The sequence below is a fragment of the Canis lupus genome, chromosome 2 (assembly GCF_003254725.2).
Source record: "Canis lupus dingo isolate Sandy chromosome 2, ASM325472v2, whole genome shotgun sequence".
NCBI lineage: Eukaryota > Metazoa > Chordata > Mammalia > Carnivora > Canidae > Canis > Canis lupus.
The window spans coordinates 65,291,247-65,313,711 of record NC_064244.1 but is presented as its reverse complement, the minus strand read 5'-3'; the positions used below and the strand labels follow the sequence as shown (position 1 = coordinate 65,313,711).

Below are 22,465 nucleotides of genomic sequence, written 5' to 3'. Positions count from 1 at the left end.
AATAAAAGTATATATTTAGTATTTCTGTCTTTATAAAATTGCTTTTTTATTTACTGCCTTATGTTTTTGACTTTTTGTGTTTGAGTGTTTTAAATAGATAACAATAATAGTTTAAAAATAAATTCCTATGCTTTTACTTTTTTTAATTATTTTTTTAAAAGATTTTATTTATTTATTCATGATAGTCACACAGAGAGAGAGAGAGAGAGAGGGGCAGAGACATAGGCAGAGGGAGAAGCAGGCTCCATGCAGAGAGCTCGACGTGGGATTCAATCCCGGGTCTCCAGGATCGCGCCCTGGGCCAAAGGCAGGCGCTAAACCGCTGCGCCACCCAGGGATCCCAATTCCTATGCTTTTAAATGAAATACCTGTACATCATTTTTCTCCATTGATGGCTGGTATTGATTCATGATATTATTGAGTTGAGAATTTCAGAAGAGTACTTTGGAAGTTTTAAAACATGATAGATCATGGAGAAAGGCAACATAAATAAAGCCATTTGACCTGGCACAGAGGATAGTTGTTGGATTTCAGAGAGCAATTTCAGCATAATGGAGACAAAAGCCAAAGTATAAAGTACAAATTGTTAAAGTACTCAAGAAGGAAAGGGAAGTGGTGGTTAAGCCATTTATTGGAAAAGTGGTGGTCAAAGCCATTTATTGGAAAAGCAGAACGTCAGGCAAGTAAATAGTGTGTAGTTAACTGAAAAGGACATAGGTAAGATGAAATATTTTGCAAGGAGGAAGACTTTTGTGTGAGTTGGAGACAAAGGAGAATTGAACCAGTGGTGGAAACATTAAAGTTGTTAGAAATTTTGTAATGTAGAGGAAAAAAGTGGATTTATTCTCTTGCCGATTGCTAAGTAGTAATATAATCAAGAAAGTAGTGGCTGCAATAGCAGCTCAAGGAAGGATATTCCTCGATGTTTTCATTATTTCTAGTAGCCATTCTTGAGGTTTTCCTCACATTATAGTATAAGCATATACTTAAATAATGTTCACTTTATGTTGGTTTACTTTATGTTGATTCACTTTTAAATTCTGCTGCTTCTATATGTGCTTGTGCCTCTTAGTTATCATTCTGAACTTAGTTCCTAAAGATGTAGACCCTAATTATGAAAATGTTCTTCATCACTAATTACAACCTTGTGTAACACACAGTTTTACACTTGTACTTTCTACTTTAGGTTATAGCAATACGTCCTATTAGGAGAATTACACACATCCCAGGAACTTTAGAAGATGACGATGAGGATGAAGACAATGATGACATCGTTATGCTAGAGAGAAAGATACGAACATCCAGTATGCCAGAGCAGGCCCATAAGGTCTGTGTCAAAGAGATAAAAAGGTAAATTGAAGCTAAAAAGAAGTTATTCACTCATTGGTATATTCATTTTGCATATTAAGGTTAAAAATTATTGCTCTTGGAAGCTTGAGTCTACTTCTTTGGATCAGAAACTGAAAGCTGAATTATTTGTTTTATATTCTCTGACCTTTCTCCTTTTCTTATATTTTATATAGTTATAGACCACTCTATTCATTTTATCTTTCCATTGTCCATTCTTATCTTTCATGGCTTTTTAAGTTCTCAGATTATAACTGTGATCTGTGGAATCTTCAGATTATCACTCTTCATTCCTCAACCAGAATCTGATTTTTAAAACATTCGTAAGACTCCTGAATGGACATCAGTTTCCCTGATCTTTTTCTCAGTTGCTGAGTATAAATGATAACAACTCTTCTACCTAGAGTGTACTGTCAAACACAATCATTATTGTTAACTACCTTTTTATTGTCTTAAAGAATGAACTGTACTTTGTTTAGACACAGTGTTTGTTCAGTTATCATTGTGTACTTCACATGTCACTTTTTTCTTCTTTAGAAAGAAGAAGGTAAACTCTAGAGGGCAGGGACTGTCAGTTTCTCTTTGTTTAAGATAAAGTACACAGAAACCTTGATGACAGCAGGGTATATGTATAATCTCAGGGTTAAATAGAAAACCAATGTTTTTCTCTCTATACTTGACACATTATAACTTGCATTATCTTGTGTTAGTGAATTATAATGAACCTAAGTGAATGCTCAGTAACTAAAGATTTGACTTTCTCAGGTTTACAGTTAAGGACATAAGTTGTAGTTGAGGAATATTTTATCTTGACTGGCATTAGTTAATAAATGTAGAACATCTATTGTGGACAGAACACTTTGTTAAACACTGCATTTATTATGGAATTTATATTTTTAAATTAAATATCTGATACTAGTTTGCTTTTATGAGCTGATTTTATCTCTGATACAAAAAATACATATGTAATTATGTGTTACTCACGGTTAGGCACTTAAATCTTATTGCAATAGGTATATCAATGGAGAAGTGGGACTTGAGACTCCTCCCCTGTGAGATACTGATACTCTAAGGTCTTATTTCAAGGATAGGATCAGATACAGTGTTCTCTCTGTCACACCCACGCATCCCCCCCCCCCACCCCCAGTTTGCAGTTATCTGTTTTTGTTTTTTTTTTAATTTTTTTTAATTTTTATTTATTTATGATAGTCACAGAGAGAGAGAGAGAGAGAGAGGCAGAGGGAGAAGCAGGCTCCATGCACCGGGAGCCTGATGTGGGATTCGATCCCGGGTCTCCAGGATCGCGCCCTGGGCCAAAGGCAGGCACCAAACCGCTGTGCCACCCAGGGATCCCTGCAGTTATCTGTTTAATTTTGTTCTGTAAGTACATCATAAAACAAAATAACTAGATTAAAAAAAAAAAAAAAGTTTCCAGACTTTTAAAATCAAATTTGCATGATATATCTGACCCACAATGGCAGATGCTGGATTTTTGTGTTTTTAGGGAAGTTGTCTATGTTTTGGAACATTTTTGCTATGTGTTCTTTCTTTCCCCACAGACTCAAAAAAATGCCTCAGTCAATGCCAGAATATGCTCTGACTAGAAATTATTTAGAACTTATGGTGGAACTTCCTTGGAACAAAAGTACAACTGGTAAGCCAACAAAATAACACCCTTTTGCAATCTGATTGTTACTCAGAAAATTCATGCAGAGTCTGTTGAAATACTCACCATTAATTATCTTACTGTTACTATAATTCTTGACATAAATTATTTAGATGCTGAACTTGTATCATTTAGGTCTTGGGATCAAACAGGAAGGTGCTACATTAAAGTGCCTTCTGCCTGATTTTGGAGAAAATAGGATTTTCTATAATTGTTGATAGATATGTTTCTTAGGGATCCCTGGGTGGCGCAGCAGTTTAGCGCCTGCCTTTGGCCCAGGGCACGATCCTGGAGACCCGGGATCGAATCCCACGTCAGGCTCCCGGTGCATGGAGCCTGCTTCTCCCTCTGCCTATGTCTCTGCTCTCTCTCTCTCTCTCTCTCTGTGTGACTATCATAAATAAATTTAAAAAAAAAGAGATATGTTTCTTAATACCAGTAGTCAATCAGATGATGAACTTTTATATTCAAAGAAATAGTTACATAGAGCTATATAATAGAACTTTTGTACCATTTGGAAGTTTGTTTTTCTCATACAAAAACCTGTTGAATGAGTTTAAATTCTGTCCTTCAGTAGAACTTTTCTCTTTCCTGTGGATATGCTCTTTTCTCGTGGGATGAGAAATAGTCTGTTGACTTTCATTGTTTTTAGAACCATTTTATTTGATTTCTCTTATTGGACAGACTCTTGTTAGTATTCTATACAAAAGTTTACTGAGTTCAAGAGTGGATTAATTTCCTGAATTGCTTCTGGCATAGGAATAGCTGTATGTTTGACTTTTGAAAATTTAAAGATATGTTACTCTGGATAGTAAAATTCCTACATTTAAGAAAATGCTGGGATCCCTGGGTGGCACAGCGGTTTGGCGCCTGCCTTTGGCCCAGGGCGCGATCCTGGAGACCCGGGATCGAATCCCACATCGGGCTCCCGGTGCATGGAGCCTGCTTCTCCCTCTGCCTGTGTCTCTGCCTCTCTCTCTCTCTGTAACTATCATAAATAAATAAAAATTAAAAAAATTAAAAAAGAAAATGCTAGAGATTTTTTAAGATGTTAGCTCTAAAGCACACATTTATGCCCCACAAAGATATGCTGTACAAACCAGATTTCAGAATGTTGAATTTTTTTTATTTTATTTGTATTTTATTTTATTTATTTATTTATTTATTTATTTTAGAATGTTGAATTTTTGATATTAAAAAATACTTGCCTATTAATCTATAGAGGACCATCCTTTCTGGTATTGAATACTTAAAACAAAGAATTGTTTTTGACTCTTAGAGGGTCCAGAATGAAGCACATATGTGTTAAGTTAACTATGCTGGGACAATGTTAAGATTAAAATACTCCTTTTTAATTAGTTTTTTTTGGAAAATATCATCTATCACATTTTTTAAAAAGATTTATTTATTTGAAAGAGAGCATGCGTGCATGCACAAGCAGGGGGAGAGGGAGAAGGAGAGAATCCCAAGGAGACTCCCTGCTGAGCACAGAGCCCAAAGTGGGCTCAATCCCACAACTCTGAGATCATGATGTGAGCTGAAATCAAGATTTGGATTAACCAACTTAACAGACAGAGCTACCCAGGCACTCCAAGATAATCATTAATGCTTTTTTTTAAATATATACTTTATTTATGTATCTGACACAGAGAGAGCGAGCACAAGCAGGGGGAGCACCATGCAGAGCGAGAGAGAAGGGCTCTGGCTGAGCAGGGAGCCCAGTGCGGGGTTCAGTCCCAAGACCCTGGAATCGTGACCTGATCTGAAGGCAGATGCTTAACCAAATGATCCACCCAGGCACCCCATCTAACACATTATTAATGTGTATGGCTTGGTACTAGGATGAAATTGGCCTAATCATCTTCCTTTTGTTTTGACAACCCTTAGATTTCATTCCTCTTACGGTTCTTAGGTTCTGGTTGTGGAAAGCAGGTGCATTCTAAGTTATACTAATTATTCTTTCATGAATACTCTGTAAATTTGCATTCATCCCATTCTCTAGATTTTGGGTTGTTTTTAAGTTTTTCTCTCTGAATATTTGTATAAAATTAAAAGGCTAATTCAGTTTTCTCTGAAATTCTGAGAACCTGTCAATTTTCATTAGATTAAATTAGGTTGCACTGTTGAACTGTAGAAGCTGTTGTTTAGAAGCAGTCATTGTTTTGTTTTATTTGCTTTATTTTCCAGCTTTATTGTAGTCAATTAACAGTATGTAATACTGTAATTATGTAACAGTAAACTGTACATAAATAATATGTACTTTTTGATGCATTTTAACATATGTATGTATTTGTAATACCATCATCATAATTAAGATAGTGAATGTATCCATCACCTCCTAAATTTTCTCATTTTTCTCTGTAATCCCTCTCTCCTTTGCCTCCCTATCCCCAAACACTATATAGATTAGTTCATATTTTCAAAAATGTTATAGAAATGGAATGATGTAGTATGTACTCCCTTTTTTCTCATTCTTTAAGCATAATTAGAAGTTCATCCATTTACCTCTCGATGGATATTTGGGTTGTTTCCAGGGTTTTGGCTACTATACATAGAGCTGTTAATATTACTATGCTGGTAAATTTATTTCTTTATTTCATGTTTGTTTCATTGCCTTCTAGTTGAAGGTGTCTTATCAAACAAACTGAAGCTGAGTTTCTTGGTTTAATTCTTTATTCAAAATCCTTTTTGGAAATTCCATAGTGTGAAATGAATGCAGGAGAGCCCAAGTTTGTTCCCATTGAATTGGCCCCTCATCATGTCACCTGACCAGTTTGAGGTCAGCTATGGATCCTGATTGAGCTGAGCTGTTGGGAAGTCCATTTTGGTTCCAGTAGTCTTCTGTTAATTACTAAAGCCCCAGTATCTGCTTTTCAAGTGAAGTGGTCATGTTCTGTGAGATTTGTTGGTTTAGACCTACGGAAGAAAGTTACATTAAGCTTTATAGGTGTTGTTTAAGTGCTCTGCTTTTGTTTTCACCTGCCAAGCTTCCCTGTAGTGTATGGTTGATTGTTATTTGCATGTAGTTGGTGGAGTTGTAACAATTTTCAGACCCCGTTATTTTCTCTCGACAGTAGCACAGTGCTAAGAGCATCTAGATAACTTGGGTAATCCCAGGGGCCTTATTTTGAACTTTTGATATTATCTCATAACATTTTTCTGTGCTTCAAGATTTAACTAATGACTTAAGGGAAATGCAGGTACATATAGTGTATATAGTATAATGCCCTGAGAATATTAAAATTGCAGATTTGATTATTTGCCAACAGTAGCCTAGTAGTTGCTCTCAGCTTCTTCCCTTTTTCACTTGTCCTATTTAAAAGTGAACTTATTTACTAATCGAATTTTTACCAGGGTTATACAGTGTAATTGATTTTGGAGGAAAACTAATTGAACACAAGAGTGCTAACTCTTATTCTTTACTTAAATAAACAAGAAAATATAAAAACAGGGCAAAGCTGTTGTTATTTTCATAACTATAGAAGGAGAAGGAGACCACCTGCATGCTAGAAACTCAGTCTCTGCTGCATGTGGGTCAGCATTAGAGATGTGTAGCACTCATGTATCTGCCCCATATGAACATACTTCTCATTGTTTAGTATTCTGCAGAGAACTGAAAATGTGTATATTGTATAAAAGGAGGCATGTTGAGCTTCTGAGCCATTCCTGTATAGAATTATATATGAATAATTATTGTGTGGCTACAAAACCATGAAAATGTCTTTCATAGTTTTTGAAAAAGAAGCTTACGTAAATAGAGATCATCAAAAGCAGAAAGGAAAGATTTGGAGAAAAAGTTTGCTGATTTTCCAATTTTAAAATGGAAAGGGCCAATAGATATCATTTTAGTCTTCCAGTTGTAAAGATTTAGTATCAACAGACATAGTACTTACTACACAATTAAAAACTCAAGGAGTTAGTATGCATTTCATTTTAAATTATTTACATGTAACCACACGTATTATTCAAAATAGGAAGAATGCATTTTGTATCGTTTAAAAGAATATTCAGAAAAAATCTATTCTTTATAGAGAAAACACAAAATAATGATTTATGTAGTATGAAAATTATCTTTCCTCAAAAGTTTGAGTCCCTTTTTAAACTTGTCTTTACTTGGTATATTTCTTAGAAGAAATTCCTTCAGAGCATTTTCAGTTTTTTCTGAATTACATGGAGTTCTGTTCTTAGTTTACTAAATGTTAATTAGGAGTGCATGTTGCATTATAACACGTGCCTTTTTAAGGTACAAAATGACATTTTGATGGGACGTTTTTCTTTTTGGACAAGGTGATATAATAAATATATCAATAACCTAATATTGAACCATCTTTGCATAACTAAAATAAATCCCTCTGGGACTTAGTAGATTACTCTTAATAGATTTTATTTACTTGTATTTTAATATACAGAATAGGATTGGTCTGAAGTTTTCTTTTGTGTTTCCTGTGGTAGATTTTAGGGTCTGGGTTAGCATTGTAAAACTATTCTGAAACTTCTTTCATTTGTTCGTATATTCATTAGTTGGGGTCTAAAGCCAGGAAAGGGGGAAGAAGTTTTGTTCTTCCCTTTCCAAATCTCTTAACCAGACTAAAAGCAACAGTATTATAATTAAGTTACATATATTACTGCTTAGCTATGTTTTTTCAGACTAGCTTGGGAACCAAACTACCATTTAAGGCTATTTTTTTTCTCTCCATAGGAAAAACACAGGGCAGGTTCCAAATAACTGATTCAAAGAGTGGGCTTGTGTGTGTTTTCCTCCTTCCAAGCCTTTCCTCTCTCTGTCAGTATGATCATATGGCCATGTATTACCATACCCTGGATGTCACTGCGCTGATGAATTCATGCTGACATCCATGACTATTTAATAGTTTAATCTATGAGTATTTTAAGTAGGAAGGCACATCAGTAAACCTGATGAATGCTTGACTGTATAAACAAAGCCTAACTCCTACATTCCTGGTGAGTTTAATTGATAGAACTTAGGCAGTTCTTTGCATCTTAATTTTTTTTTTTTTTTGCCCAGCACTTTCATTTATAGAAGATTAATTGAAGGAAGTAATTATGAGTATATGTTGGGGTTTAGTTACAAGGATGCAAAGTGAAGCATGCTTTATAACTCTAAAGATTTATAGATAACCTAAGTGCTTAGCAATAGGGAATTATTTAAATGAGTATGGATAATTAAATAATGGAATATTGTGTAGCCATTAAAATGTTACTAAAAAATACATTTGACACTGAAAGGTCACACTTACAATACACTAAGTGAAAAAACATTTTACAAAGCTTGAAGGCATCAAATAATCTCATTTTGAAAAATAGGTGAAGCACATCTACACACACATACACACACACACACACACACACACACACAAAACCTATAATAAGATACCAGAGTGAAGGTAAGGATGCTCTCTTGAGGACATGATTATAGATGACTGTTTTTTTCTTTTTTATTGGTGTCATTGGATTTTCTAGAATTAATACATCTGTGATAAGAAAAAAAATACTTTAAAAAAAGGAACTGATGCTGGCACAAATAGACCATATAGACATTCCATCTCCATAGAAAAAATGTGTATCTAGAAAATGATATGAGTATTAACTCCTTGAGTTTTTGTGTAGCACTTACTATTTCGGTTAATAGTAAATCATCTTAAGCAAAAAAGCCAAGTCCAGGTCTCCTTGAAGATTCATTTAGAAAGATCCACTTCCGTTCTTGTCACGTTTTTTTCCTAAAATGTATTTTGATTCTTGCCAGCCTTGAAAGGACTTGTTCCATTTTAAATTTTTATGTGCTTACTTCTGGGGTTGACAGACCGTCTGGACATTCGAGCAGCCCGGATTCTTCTGGATAATGATCATTATGCTATGGAAAAATTGAAGAAAAGAGTGCTGGAATACCTGGCCGTCAGACAGCTGAAAAACAACCTGAAGGGCCCTATTCTTTGCTTTGTTGGCCCTCCTGGAGTTGGTAAAACAAGTGTGGGAAGATCAGTGGCCAAAACTCTTGGTCGAGAGTTCCACAGGATTGCACTTGGAGGAGTGTGTGACCAGTCTGACATTCGAGGACACAGGTAGACTCTTTCTTTCAGTTCGATCTCTCTGGTTCTCCATTTTAATGGACTAAAGCCCCTCAAAAGCCCAGGCATAATATATATCTTTTTCTCAAAGGGCTATTTATGATACCTTGAATCAAAAGGACACTCACTCATAGTACTTATTTATAGTACATCCATAGGATGTTTATAGCTGGCTTAGAGCCTCAACCATAATAGTATACCCAAACTAACCTTGGTATTTGTATGATAACAGATAATGAATCTTTGCCTCAGCTTTCTTAGAATTTCATTTGAATGCAATTATAAATCAGTTATGGTTAGATATTACAGTGTCTTTAAATTCATTTTGGCCCAGTGACATTTCATAAATAAACCATAACTCTTAGAATTTAAAAAATAAGTACAACAACTGGTGCACATAAGAGGAGGGAAGAAATCTTTAATAACAAATATATGTTTGCAGTTTAACTTTCTTTTAAGAAGGTTAGTTTTCCATAAGAATAATAAGGAGAAAGGTTAGGATGATTGAGACCTCTATTTTTTACATTTTTTACATTTTTTTGCATTTTTTACACCCTTTCTATAAAAATACATTAAACTGTGAGAACTGAGTCTGTGATTAATCTTACATTATTAGAATCAGATTTGCATCTTAGGCTCATCGTTTTCTTCTCTGTTACCCAGATTGGAAGATGCTTTGGGAAAGCATGAACTTTCTGTTTCAAGTTTTAAGGGTTTCATAGCAGTTGTGAGAAAATATACCTTTAATGTATGTATTAAAGAACATTTTAAAATGTAGACTATTTAAAAATGTAGAAATCATGGATGCTTATAAAAGAATATGATGTTATAAACCTGAAACTAATGTCAGTGATGTCTCAATTTAAAAAAAAAATTTTTTAAACTACTTAACTTCCAGTAGAAAATAATTAAACTGAAGATAAAATTTCTCTCCTCAAGGTTATACCCTCAGTCTTAAAGTTGTTAAAGCAGTCTATTTTATAAGTGGAAGGTTTGAAAAGCAGGCCAGTGCAGGCAGTGAACAACTGCCAGTGGCCAAGGCTAATTTAAATGCATAGTTACAGTTTGGTGAATATGGATTAAACTTGGATTATGGGGGAAAAAAAGAAAATGATGCCTTTTTAACATCTTGTTTTCCATTTGTCTTTTTAACAAGACCATTGGCCTTACTTAGGCAGGAATGGGAAACTGTTTCAGAGACTTTTCCTTGGAAAATCATTCTTTTTCTCTTTTCTTTGCTTATTTACGATTCTTATGCATTAAAGAAAAATTGCCAAGATTTCAATAAATAAGCAATGAGGACTGCAGATTAGGTTAGAGAATTGAGGTGGGTCATTCTTTCTGGCAATTTCAAACTATTTTTGTCACCTAGACTTGCTTATTCTCACATGTGCCACTAGAGGCTGTACTTCGCTTTTGTAAAGAAATTGGCACCTTGTACCAGTCTTGGAGAAACTGGGTCTAGGGCCTAAATCTTTTAATTTTAGCCTGAAAGCTTTTGGGAGATGTTTCCCACACAGGTGACTTGACTCATGCATCCAGAGTTGTTTTAGTTTATTACTTCCTTTTGATATCTGTAGCATAGTATTTGTAAGTGTTTGATGGAATTTACAGAGGGAATTTGTGGAATTCTTGTCATGTGAAATTAATGTCAAGAGCACATGACATGTAAGTAATTTGTCCTATTTCTTGCCATTTTGGCATTACTTATTCAGTAAGACTTGGAAAGAACTTACTCAGTGCCTGACACACAGTAAGCATTTGATAAAAACTAGCTTTAATTATTATTTTAATTTTAAATTTACAGGAAGGCAAATTTACATTCAACAACTTTAATGACTTTTTATAAAATTTAGTCTAATTTTTAAATAGTACCTAAAATATCCTGTTTTGGGCATTATTATTTAATTTATGTGGCAGAATTGTAGAAAAATGTATTTTTATGATGCCTATTGTGGGCAGTAATATATTCTCACCACTTCTTATGAACATTGTTGGTTTTAAGCAGAGCTATTTTTTAAGTCTTTACTGATACTAATGGTCGTAAAATCTGTTCAAGTGGATGGTATACTTCCACATGTGTGAGTATCATTAAGAAAACTGAATCTCTTGTGAATCTTTTATAAAATGAGGCTGTGTGTTTGCCCAAAATATATGTATAAATATAAGTGTTTTAGAAATGTATGACATGCATAGAAGCTGTGGTCATTGCCAAATAAAGAATACATGGATTAGTATGAGCCATTCTACTGTGCCAGTAGGTAAGTACTCCCTCTCCATCACTGTACAAGGTGTTTAATTAAACACTACAGCAACCTGCCCTTGTACTACTGGGGGCTTATTACTCACCTACCCTCCTAAATCATCAAAGCTTGGAGAAGATGTTTATTTGAAAATCTGGAAGCCCCTGGAGAGTGGGGTGTGGTGGTTAAGGAGAGCAGAGGTTGAGAAGAGAGTATGGGCTTATGTCAGAGCTGTGGGTTGGAGGTTAGTAGGAGGGAAGGAAGAACAGTAGCTTATAGCACACTCATGGGGTGGAGTTTGTAGGAACAAGTGGTTCCATTTGACAATTGAAGCATTTTGGAAACACCCAGATCTTGGCGTTTAAGTACTGGTCACATGCTTGCAATTAGAGTTCATGCAAAGTTTTGTTTTTCCTCAGCCTCTAAGTAGGCACCACTGTTCTGCAGTCTTAAAATAGCCAGAGTAAAACAGAGCTGCTTTATATTATCTTCCTTGCTTATTCTTTTGATTCTGTCACTCACTTTCCCTATTTTCCCATGCTTGGAACTCTATCCTTTTGCTAGAAATACCTGTTTATTTGAAGGAAGGTGCTATTAAGTTAGGAATTATTTTAAAAACAAAAAAATGTGTGTTTTAGAGTTCAAAGATAATGAAGTAGGAGATGGGGAAGCAAAAGAAAGACTTGGTTTATATTTAAATCTAAAACTTGGAAAATTGTGATCTGATTTTACATTGGCCCATTGTTTGGTTTGTATTATTTTGAGTAACTTAAAAGAAGAAGAGTCATGTTTATGTTTCATATTAACTAATACAGCTTTTCAATCTTCTCAACATTTCTCATTTGGGTTTTTCTCCATTGGGATTTTTCTCACCACTTTTATAAGCCACAGAATCTCTGCTTCTATCAGTTTTTACAACTTAACATTTTAGTATTTAAGTATTACATTTAAAGAATTTAAATCAGTTCATAGCAATTAAATATAACTTCTTTTTGGATAAAGTTTTATGAAATCATGTTTGCATAATCATTTTTCTTTAGTTGTTTCTTGGTGAAATATACTTATTGCTTATGATATGTCTCAAGTTATTGTGGATGATAACTTTTTGGAAGTAGTTTGCCAGCACTTTGTTCACATAGTAAAATTATATCATTGCAAAGAATCTTTGGCTCAAACAAGATGAGAAGAAAAATGAACTTTTGCTTTCCATGTTGATACATCTTCATGAACCTGAAATGGTGATGTTTTAAATAAATTGTTTCGTTATTAGTCTCCACAAAGGGAAAATAAACAAAATAGCAAGCTTTTAATATATTTTTAGCATAGTATGTCAGACATGCTATAGTTTACTCACTATCCTCCTTATAACCTGTATTTGCATATTGCTCTTCTTTGCCTCTTTAAAGTTTAGTTTTATTTTTAGGCCCCAATTCAAGGCTTTCTCCATTAATATATATTACTTTGGAGAAGAGACAGATCATAACTAACTGCTGTTGTCTACTGTTTTCTTTTGATGATTAATACAGGCCTCTGGGATTTGCAATACATTACTATAGAGCTAAGTCATAAATACGGAAAAAAGTAAGAGGTCTGTAGAGTAGTAGGGTTTTTAGCATGTCTTATTGTCCTTTGTATCACTCCTTGCACACCGCACAGTGCCAGACATGGTAAGTGCTTTCTGAGTGCTTTGTGAATTCAAGTAAGATTAAAACATAATTATATTTTGGAAATATTATGGTCCTTTAAATGAGTGCATCCATACAAATGAGTCCATAAAAAGATTTCGGAATGACTGCTATAAGAATAACAATTTGATTTGTTTAGACATGCTATATTAAAGACTACTTTTAGTTTCTTAAAGACTTTTTCTTTGGAGATCATAAGGATCTCTTTTAAGGCTTATTACTATTCCCAGTTGGAGATAAACACACACACGCACACACACACACATACGTATACCCTTGGAATAAAATTTGGAATTTTTTTTAAAAGGAAAAAAATTCTCATGTTTTTCTACCATACAGAGATAATCACTGTTACCATTTTATTTCCTGACAGAAATGGGCAGCTTTCGCCATTTTTTTAAAAAGCAATTGTGATCATACTCTTTCCACTTAAAATTAAAAGACATTTTTTTATACTACAAATTCTTTCTTTGTAAGTATCCCCTTCAGTAGTTTTCACTGTAGCCCATTAGAGCTCCTTAATTGAGCAGGCATGGAAAGGTGATGGTGAAATGCCTGTTTCCCTCCTTCTTTAAACACTGGGAAAGAGATAAGTAAATATACATTAGTTCCTTTTAAAAAAAAATATTTATTAATGAGAGACACAGAGAGAGAGAGACATAGGCAGAGAGAGAAGCAGGCTCCCTGCAGGAAGCCCAATGTGAGACTCGATCCCAGAACCCCAGGATCACACCCTGAGCCAAAGGCAGACGCTCAACCACTGAACCACCCAGATGCCCTACCCATTGGTTCCTGATCTTTAAGTGTCAGTGACAGTGACAGGCTGACCAGCCTTTTGGCTTACATTGGGTTTGAAGATATCCAGGCACAGAGTGGTAAAGTAGTTGATTACCATGGAGCTATAAATATGTGATACTGTACTCATCTGTAGTTTTTTGAAGCATAAAGCAGACTATATTTTGGAAAGTGAAAAGTGCTGATCTTCTATCTTAATATTTTGAACCACATAGATAACGTGTAGTTTTGTGTATCTCATACACTAGTTGAATAGTCCTGATAAACCTATGAACTGCCTGTACCAATTATAAGAAAAATAGGAATTAATATATTTCTTAAATTAACTTGTGTGCTTTGGTTTTAAGAATAACTTCTAGGTAATCATTTTATCTTAGGCTAAATAATAAGTAATTGAAGAGATACATTCTTTGTAAACTTCCCTGTATTGTGCTATGTTGCTTTCTAGATGTTATGAGGAAGGACATGGAAAAGTACGTATTTTGCCCTCAAAAAAGTTATAGTTTATAAAAGAGTATTAATTTCATTAATTTCCTACCTATGTAGTTTCTCAGGAGGATAATTTGGTATGCTAATTTGTTTTTTTAAAAAGTGGTTATGGGATGCCTGGATGGCTCAGCGGTTGAGTGTCTGCCTTCGGCCCAGGGCATGATCCTGGAGTCCCAGGATCGAGTCCCACATCATGCTCCCTGCATGGAGCCTGCTTCTCCCTCTGCCTGTGTCTCTGCCCCACTCTCTCTCTGTCTCTCATGAATAAATAAATAAAATCTTAAAAAAAAAAGTAGTTATATTGGGTGATGTTGAAAGAGAACATTTTATTTTGTGTGTTGCTACATTTTTCACCATTTGATTCATATTCCAAAGGTTTATTCAAAGTATATTCTGTATCTTGAGTCAGTGAATTGCATGCTACCATACCTTCTGGCAAAAGATAGCACATTATAGATACTTTCCACAGCTTACAGACCCTGTGTAATGGTTCTCTTCTTTGTTTGAACTCTAGACTAGTGGTAGACATTTGGGGGACATCACCTGTGATTGAGGAACACTAAGGGCACTGAATGTGCTTGGTGCTGTGGAAAGACATTAACAACAATGAACATCTTTTGAAAGCTTACCATGTGCCAGGCACTATGCTGTGTGCTTTACCTATTATGTTCTCATAATCATATAATTCATGAGGTGGACACAGTAACAGTGTCCATTTTACAAATGAAGAACCTGAGACTTAGGTCAAGTAGATTGTTCAAAGCAGTATTCAAAGGCTTGTATGGCCTTCACAGTGGTGATAGAAAGATACTTTTGGTGCTAGCATGGCTGATCTGAAGTCTTATAAATAATTAGGAAAAACAGGCCTTTGTTTGGAGAACTGATATGACAGCTCTATATCTAGGATCTATTCTATAATAAGACTTACTCTCTGTCATCAGAGTGCTCAGTGGCTCTTTAGAAGAGGCTGTACACTTGGTACCCATAAATAAAAGCTAGGTTGTAACTATATCAGTTAAATTGCAGGGCCAGTAAATGCTGTAGATGTTGCATTATTGGAAAGATAACTTTGTGAGAGGTGGTCAGGAAAAGTTGTTTAGAATTTATGGATTTACACAGGCAGGGAGAGAATTAAGGGCAGGAAAATACCATATTAACGAAGGTTTAAAAAACATAAAGAGATATAATAGGATTGTGATTGTAGATAAAGCAGGGGCATTATGGCAGTAGATTGGGAAGGCTGGTGGGGACTGCATCATGAAGAGCCTTGAATTCCAAACAAAGGAGTTTGGATTTCTTCACTAGGCTTTGGAAAGCAATGGAAGGTTTAGGAGTAATTATTTGTATATGGATTAGGATCTACATTTCTGTTCTTTAGAAGGGATACCTGCCTAGAATATTATTTTCTCTCCATGACTTTAGGTCTGGAATTGTCAGTACCTGTTTCTGAAATCTACCTGTCAAAAGCAGTAAGGAAAAGAAAGAAGTTAATGGAGTAGGAAATAACTCCCTTAGAGGCTTTGTGGTGGTTATTTTTTGGTTTTTGTTTTAATTTCCCTTCTCTACTTATTCATAGAATACTGGCAAATCTGCAGGTTTTCTAGAGAAATAATTTGAGAGACTTTTATTAATTTTGAGTCTCGTCCTTCCTGTATCCCATTCTGAAATCTTGAATGCTGACTCCTTATTGTAATAGGACAGTGTTTATTGTATTTCGTTCCAGTGCCTCGGTCACCCTCTTTGGATGTAAGGCATTCCCACGATATTTGTAAGGCTTTCTTATCTTTTCAAAGGTCACTCTGTTTACTCTGTCCTACTTTATACAGTCATGCGGTGAAACTGAGGCCTGCTTCATGGATTGGCTTTGTACCCATCCTAAGATAACTATTGCGGTTACACTCACTATCGACCAGTTTCTTGTAGGCAGTCACCCTTTTATGCCTTTTCACAAACAACATCTGCTTGAGCATTGGCTTAGGCAACAAGGTTGTAATTAAAATTAGTAAATTGCTGCTGAAAATAAAGGTTTGCTGGCTTTGTAAAACAAACAAACAAAAAACCCACTGTTTTCCTTTTGACAAACACATTTGTTTTTATTTATGCCATCCTCTACATCTATTATAATTATGTAGGTGATTCTTGTTCAGATATGATAAAGGAGGCTCTGACAACAAGTGCACAACAAAACATCTGGCTGAACTTGGTTATACCAGTTAGTGTATATAGGATGAACATGTTTTATTAAAAAGGCCCAAATTAATGGAACTTTAATATACATCCAATTGACCTCAAATCTTACTATTATTAATAACAAACTATTGCCTTTAAAATAAAAGAATTTGGGTTTGGTGTTTTGTTTTGTTCTGCATTTTGAGTGGCCCTTTGAACAATTCTGATTTCCTTCATAAAGATGATGATGATGCTTTAACCAGCCCTGGGACAACCATTTATGTGTGGAAAAGGTAATTGTGTTGAAGGGGGATGGAGATGGTACTGAGAAACTATGAAAAGCATAGGAATTAAATTCATAGGCTTCTTTGGACATTTTGGAATCCTGAAAAGAGTTATAATCATGTGCTTAAGTATAATGTTTTTCAATTTCACTAAATGACAATGACTAGATTCTTCCAATATCATGGGAAACTTAGAGCCAGAATTAAATGAAAAGTAAAATTGAATCTAATAACTCTTGGTTGTATCATAGAGCTTTTAAAATATATAGTATCTCTTTGCTCTATTACTATGATAACTAAATGACTTTTTCCCAGTCCTAAATTTTGAGTTCTAAGTGATAACGCTCTTGCCTCCTGACACTTTAACTTGCTGCTTGCTTTCTATAGGCGCACTTATGTTGGCAGTATGCCTGGTCGTATAATCAATGGCTTGAAGACTGTTGGGGTTAACAACCCAGTATTCCTGTTAGATGAGGTTGACAAACTAGGAAAAAGTCTACAGGGTGATCCCGCAGCAGCTCTCCTTGAGGTAAGTATTTAGAAACTTCCCTGTGTTCATACTTGAAGAGTATGGATGGGAGCAGTATACAGTGATGTGGGTTTAGTCATGGGGAAAGTGTGATACAGACTAAAATCTGAAGCAGATTAAAACTTAAAATATCTTAGAGATTTCTTTCTTTTTCTAATAATTCACTCGTTTCTTTTGTTGTTATTTTTATCAAATACTTTAAATTTTATACATGCTTTTTGTTTAAAGACCAGTAGTTCTATAAGGTTATTACAAAAAACAGGAAGCAAATCTTTTTCTCAATAGGGTCCTCGATGTCCATTTCTACATGTTGACCTCTTTAACTTTTAGTTGATTAGTCCATTCTCAAAATAGCATGACCATATTGCCGCTTCTTGATTATACAATTTCTGGCATCATCTGTTGATTCTCCTCTATAAGAGAGGAGGATTTCACTTACTTTCTTCCCTTCACCCCCACTATATCATTCTCTACCCCTAATCCCCTGATCTGAATTGTATCCTGATTCGGTTAAGGCATTGTCAAATACTTATGTTATTATAAGTATGTAAGTTCTTTTCACAGCTGAGCCATAGTTACCATGTGGTAAACTATGATCACTTTTCTTTTCCTGTCCTTCCTTTGTTTTGTTGCACGTATTTTAAAAAAAAACTTTGTGGAGCTAATAATCGTCTTGTTTATTTTGCTTACTTCCAGTAGTTGTCTAAGTCTTGAACTTTGAAGACTTGTAGACACTGTGGGGGGCCTGAGTGGCACAGTTGATTAAGCATCCAACTCAGGTCATGATCTCAGGGTGGTGAGATTGAGCCCCACATCAGGCTCTGTGCTCAATGCAGAGTTGGCTTGAGATTCTCTCTCTCTCCTGCCCCTCTCCTCTGCTCCGGAGTATGTGGTAGACATTTGGGGGACATCACCTGTCCTCTCGCTCTCTCTCTTTCTCTCTTTCACTTTCACTTTCACTTTCTCTCTGTCAAATAAACAAAATCTTTAAAAAAAAAAAAAAAAAAAAGACTTGGAGACACCTTAAGCATTGGTCAGTTTTATCTCTTTCATGCCTCCAGCCTGAGCTACTTTTCCGCATCTGGTACCCAGCTGCCTTACTAGGATCTCCCTTCATCTCCCACCATGTTGGATTTCCTGTTTTCTGTATTCCATGTCTTCCTCATTCTTGGCTTTATTCTCTCACTTTCTTGGTGTTAATCTTCTAATAGCTTCCTGAGAAAGCTTGCACGGGTGGGAAATGTTTTTAGAAATGCGTATCTGAAAGTGTCTTTACGTTTCCCTCATGCTTGATTGGTGGTTTGCATTCTAGTTGAACATCTTTTTCCTGCAATATTTTGAAGACATTGCTCCATTGTTTTCCATTTTCCTATGTTGCTGTTGATTAGACTGAAGCCTTCAGGACTGTCTGTTGTAACTTGTTTTACTCTGAAAACTTTCAGGATGTACTCTTTTATCCCAGTGTTCTAAAATTTTACAGTAATCTGCCTTGGGATGGGTCTCTTTTCATTTTTGCTGATGCTTTCAAGATTCTTTGAATTGGAAAATCCTATCCTTTATTTCTTTAAAATTTTCTTGACTTCTTTTGATGATGACTTTTTCTTCATTTTGGGGGAACTCCTATTAATTGCATGTGGGATCTTTAATTTTCTTACCTTTTCTGTTACTCTTCTTTCTTTTTTTTTTTTTTTTGCTATACTTTTAATGAAGACTTCCTTAGCTTTATCTGTTGATCCTTCTATAATTTTTTGTTTCAAAGAACTTTTTCTTAAATTCCCTGTTGATTCTTTTTTATAGTGTCTTGCTCATTACATAGATGTAATATGTCCTCTTTGTGAAAGATACTGATAGATTTTTTTACCTTTCCTTTATGCTGCTTTTATCTATTATATATTTTTCTGTTTTAGAGTCCTCCATTAGATATCATTTTTTTTGCTTGTTCATTCGTGTTTATTTATTTATTTTTTAAAGATTTTATTTTATATATTCATGAGAGATAGAGAGGCAGAGACACAGGCAGAGGGAGAAGCAGGCTCCGTGCAAGGAGCCCGATGTGGGACTCGATCCTAGGAATCCAGGATTATACCCTGAGCCAAAGGCAGATGCTCAACCACTGAGCCACCCAGGCATCCCTCATTCGTGTTTAATAGTGAAGAACAGAAATGCTGGTTGGAAGCTGTGCACATCTGAGTTTCACAACAGGATCAGCTGGGCTGTTTGGTGGAGGAACCTCTTTAGATCAGTAATTTCAGGTCTTTTGAGGTTGGGCAGATTTCTCAGAGGACTCCATAAGTCCCTTGCCTTTAGAGTGGAGGCTGGGTTGCCAACTTCCAGGGAACCAAGCAAGGGGGAGAAGGGTAAGGACGGTGACTGTCACTGCATTCAGCATTCCAGATGTATGCGTTTATCTGAACTGTTACTTTCAGGAGAGTACATACTCTCTTTAGTTGTACACAGGGTCACTGGAGGAAAATAAGCTCTGGTATTTTGCTGGGTTGGGGGAAGGGATTTGGGACCTGACTACTTCATAAACTTACTTTGACCAGTCCTTATTTTACTACCTCTACCCCCTGCTCCCCAACCCTTACCATGGTTTAAATAAAATATTTTATTCAAACTGATTTGTAAAATTGAGGGGAAACTTGATTTGTGAAAGTTTCTTTTGTTTTGTTTTGTTTTTTCTTATTTCCTTGCTTTGATTTCCCTTTGGCTTCCTGTTCCTTTTCTGCTTTTGTAATCTTCTTAGAACAGGATGACCTTGGAACATGTGTCTTGTAAGAAGCAGGGTAACTATACATTCTGATTTGCCTAGTACAATCCCATTTTATGCCTAATTATCAATTGCACTCTCTTTTAGTCTCAGAAGTGGGTCCTGTTGGGACAGTAAAAAGTACTGTTGCCATACTTAAAAGCTACAGAACTTGGAGATACAGAGTTTCATTTGGTTTTCCCTATTATTGTGGTAAGACAGAAAATTCTGACTCAGAACTGCTTTACTCATCAGTACAGTAAAATAGTGAACATTATTGAAGAGTTTAGTGGTTTCTTAGATGATAACATTAGACTTTCAGTTTAATCAACATTGGGGCATTTTTCAGATAATCTGACAGATTCTCTCATTAGACAGTTACAGTTACTCTGTTGAAAAGAATTTGAGAATCCTTGATACTTCAGTTTCTCAACATGCTGAGTGGGAGTCCTGAAACAAATCCACCAGAGAGCTTCACAAGCAATAGTCGATGATTAAGCCCCCTGTCTGTCATACAGTATATTTTAGGTCTTCACGTAGTGCTTTGTCCTGTTTCAGTAAGATTTGTTGAATTGAGTCAATCTTTGATAACAAGCATCTGGCATAATGATATTTTCTTGTCTGATGTAGAAGTTGGAATTCACTTTTTGGCAGTTGATTTATTAATATTGCAAATAAAAGTATTAAAGCCTCAAATGATACCTCAAAGTAAATGCTACCTGGGGCAACATACTTATCACTATAGTTTAACTATGAATAGCATCAGTTCCTATAGTCTAGGGTTCTATACAGTGAAGCAAAGCACATATATAGAAGAAATGAGTATTTTGGTACCTGACTTCCTTCTCCTCCCCACCTGCTCCTGTGCTGGGTTAAAAAAAAAAAACAAAAACTCTTAAACCTATGGGTTGTTGAAATAATTAAATGTGATACAGTAAAAGTGCTCTGGAAACTGTAAAATACTCTATGATGTTATGTTAATATCCACTGACATTTCTTCTGTGTCCATTTTGAAAGCCACTTGCTGTTTCCATTGCCTTTAGGCCTACCTAAATGAAAAAAGGAACAAATTACTCAGCACCTTGTACTTAAAGTAGAAAATTACTAAGAGTCTAGAATATCCAAAAGTATGTTTTTTTTAATCCTTCCATATAGAAAGCCTGCTTTTAATGAAATTACTTCTAGATATGATTTATAAAATATAGTTATACAAGATTATTTTATAGTTAATTTAGATTAAAACAATATATATTAAATTAACATAATGTAGATACAGAGTGGCTACTCCAAGCAAGCTAAAGAATTATACTTGTACTGCCTATAGATTCTCCTCATCTTCATATTTATTTATGAAGGAGATGCCTATTTCCAGTTACTATTGTCAACAAAGGAATATTTACCCAAAATTTAGACAGCCTTTTAGGAAAATTTATTGGAAGAATATAAAAACATATTCAACTAATGGATTAAAAAAAATATTGGTAGACAGTAGAAGTTGGATAAGTCTGTTGAGTAGTATTAAAATGTGAGATACAAGGAAAGTCTTTTTATGTAATTACTAGACTCAACAAAATTATAGAATTCTTATCAGGTACATACAGTCATATTTATAATTGATGGAAGATTCAGACTTTGTTATAAAATGTAAGTGCACTTCTGAAATACACTTTTGTGTGAATGGGCTAACAAAATACGTGGCTACTTTACCAATTTTCTATATAAGCAGTATTTACAGTTCTGAATAATGTATGATATCCCCAAAGTAGAGAAGTCACTAATGTAGACATAGTAAACTTTTTTTTAACTGAAGTTCTTTTTTAATTAGAATTCGAGCCTTTTAGTAATTAGATGGGGTTATGTATATTTACTACTTGAGTATAACAGACATGGGATATTCTAATCTAAGCTCTACAATTATTGTCAAAGAAAGTCAAAGGAGAGAGATTTGGGAATCATCTCATCCAGCTCCATCCTTTTATTAATGAAAAATTTGTAGTTCTGGATGCTACCTTAATTTTTTTTATCTCATCACGTGCTTTATTTACAATATAAATTCTAAGATCCAGCAGAGTAAAAAATGTCTTAATACTGATGTTATGAAAGAGGTGTTTGTGAAGACACATTTTTCCCCTTTCATTTCTTCTCTGCTATCTCTGATTAAGAGGGATCCTGTAATTGAGTGATCAAACTAAGCTACATTAGGGAAACAAGGACCTGCTAATCATTACTTCTCAGTGCTGGCAAACCCTGTACCAGTGCGCAGGGTGTAACTTGCAGGTTACACAAAAATGTCTTCATGTCTTTGTTACCACTTTTCTTTATATACCCTGTTCCCAATTTTTGTCTTCTTTACCCTGTTACCTACCCACTTTCCCCCAGCACACATACAGGCACAATCTGCCACCTGAATGTCCATTACTCTC

General features: G+C 35.1%; 1 protein-coding gene and 1 long non-coding RNA gene across 5 annotated transcripts in view; one reads left to right on the top strand and one right to left on the bottom strand.

The window, feature by feature from the left end:
- LONP2 (lon peptidase 2, peroxisomal) overlaps positions 1 to 22,465 on the top strand; it is a 94,197-nt gene that overhangs the window by 17,494 nt on the left and 54,238 nt on the right. For all 3 annotated transcript variants that reach the window (XM_025447079.3, XM_025447081.3, XM_025447080.3), the window contains exons 5-8: positions 1,187 to 1,350; positions 2,907 to 3,001; positions 8,835 to 9,093; positions 17,152 to 17,293. In XM_025447079.3, coding sequence (XP_025302864.1) covers positions 1,187 to 1,350; positions 2,907 to 3,001; positions 8,835 to 9,093; positions 17,152 to 17,293 — 660 coding nt within the window. The remainder of the gene's footprint in view (positions 1 to 1,186; positions 1,351 to 2,906; positions 3,002 to 8,834; positions 9,094 to 17,151; positions 17,294 to 22,465) is intronic.
- Positions 5,677 to 22,465, bottom strand: part of LOC112659893 (uncharacterized) — a 56,059-nt gene continuing 39,270 nt past the window's right edge. For both annotated transcript variants that reach the window (XR_003136566.3, XR_003136565.3), the window contains 2 exons: positions 20,877 to 21,091; positions 5,677 to 5,929 (listed from right to left, as the gene is read on the bottom strand). This is a non-coding gene — a long non-coding RNA (uncharacterized LOC112659893). The remainder of the gene's footprint in view (positions 5,930 to 20,876; positions 21,092 to 22,465) is intronic.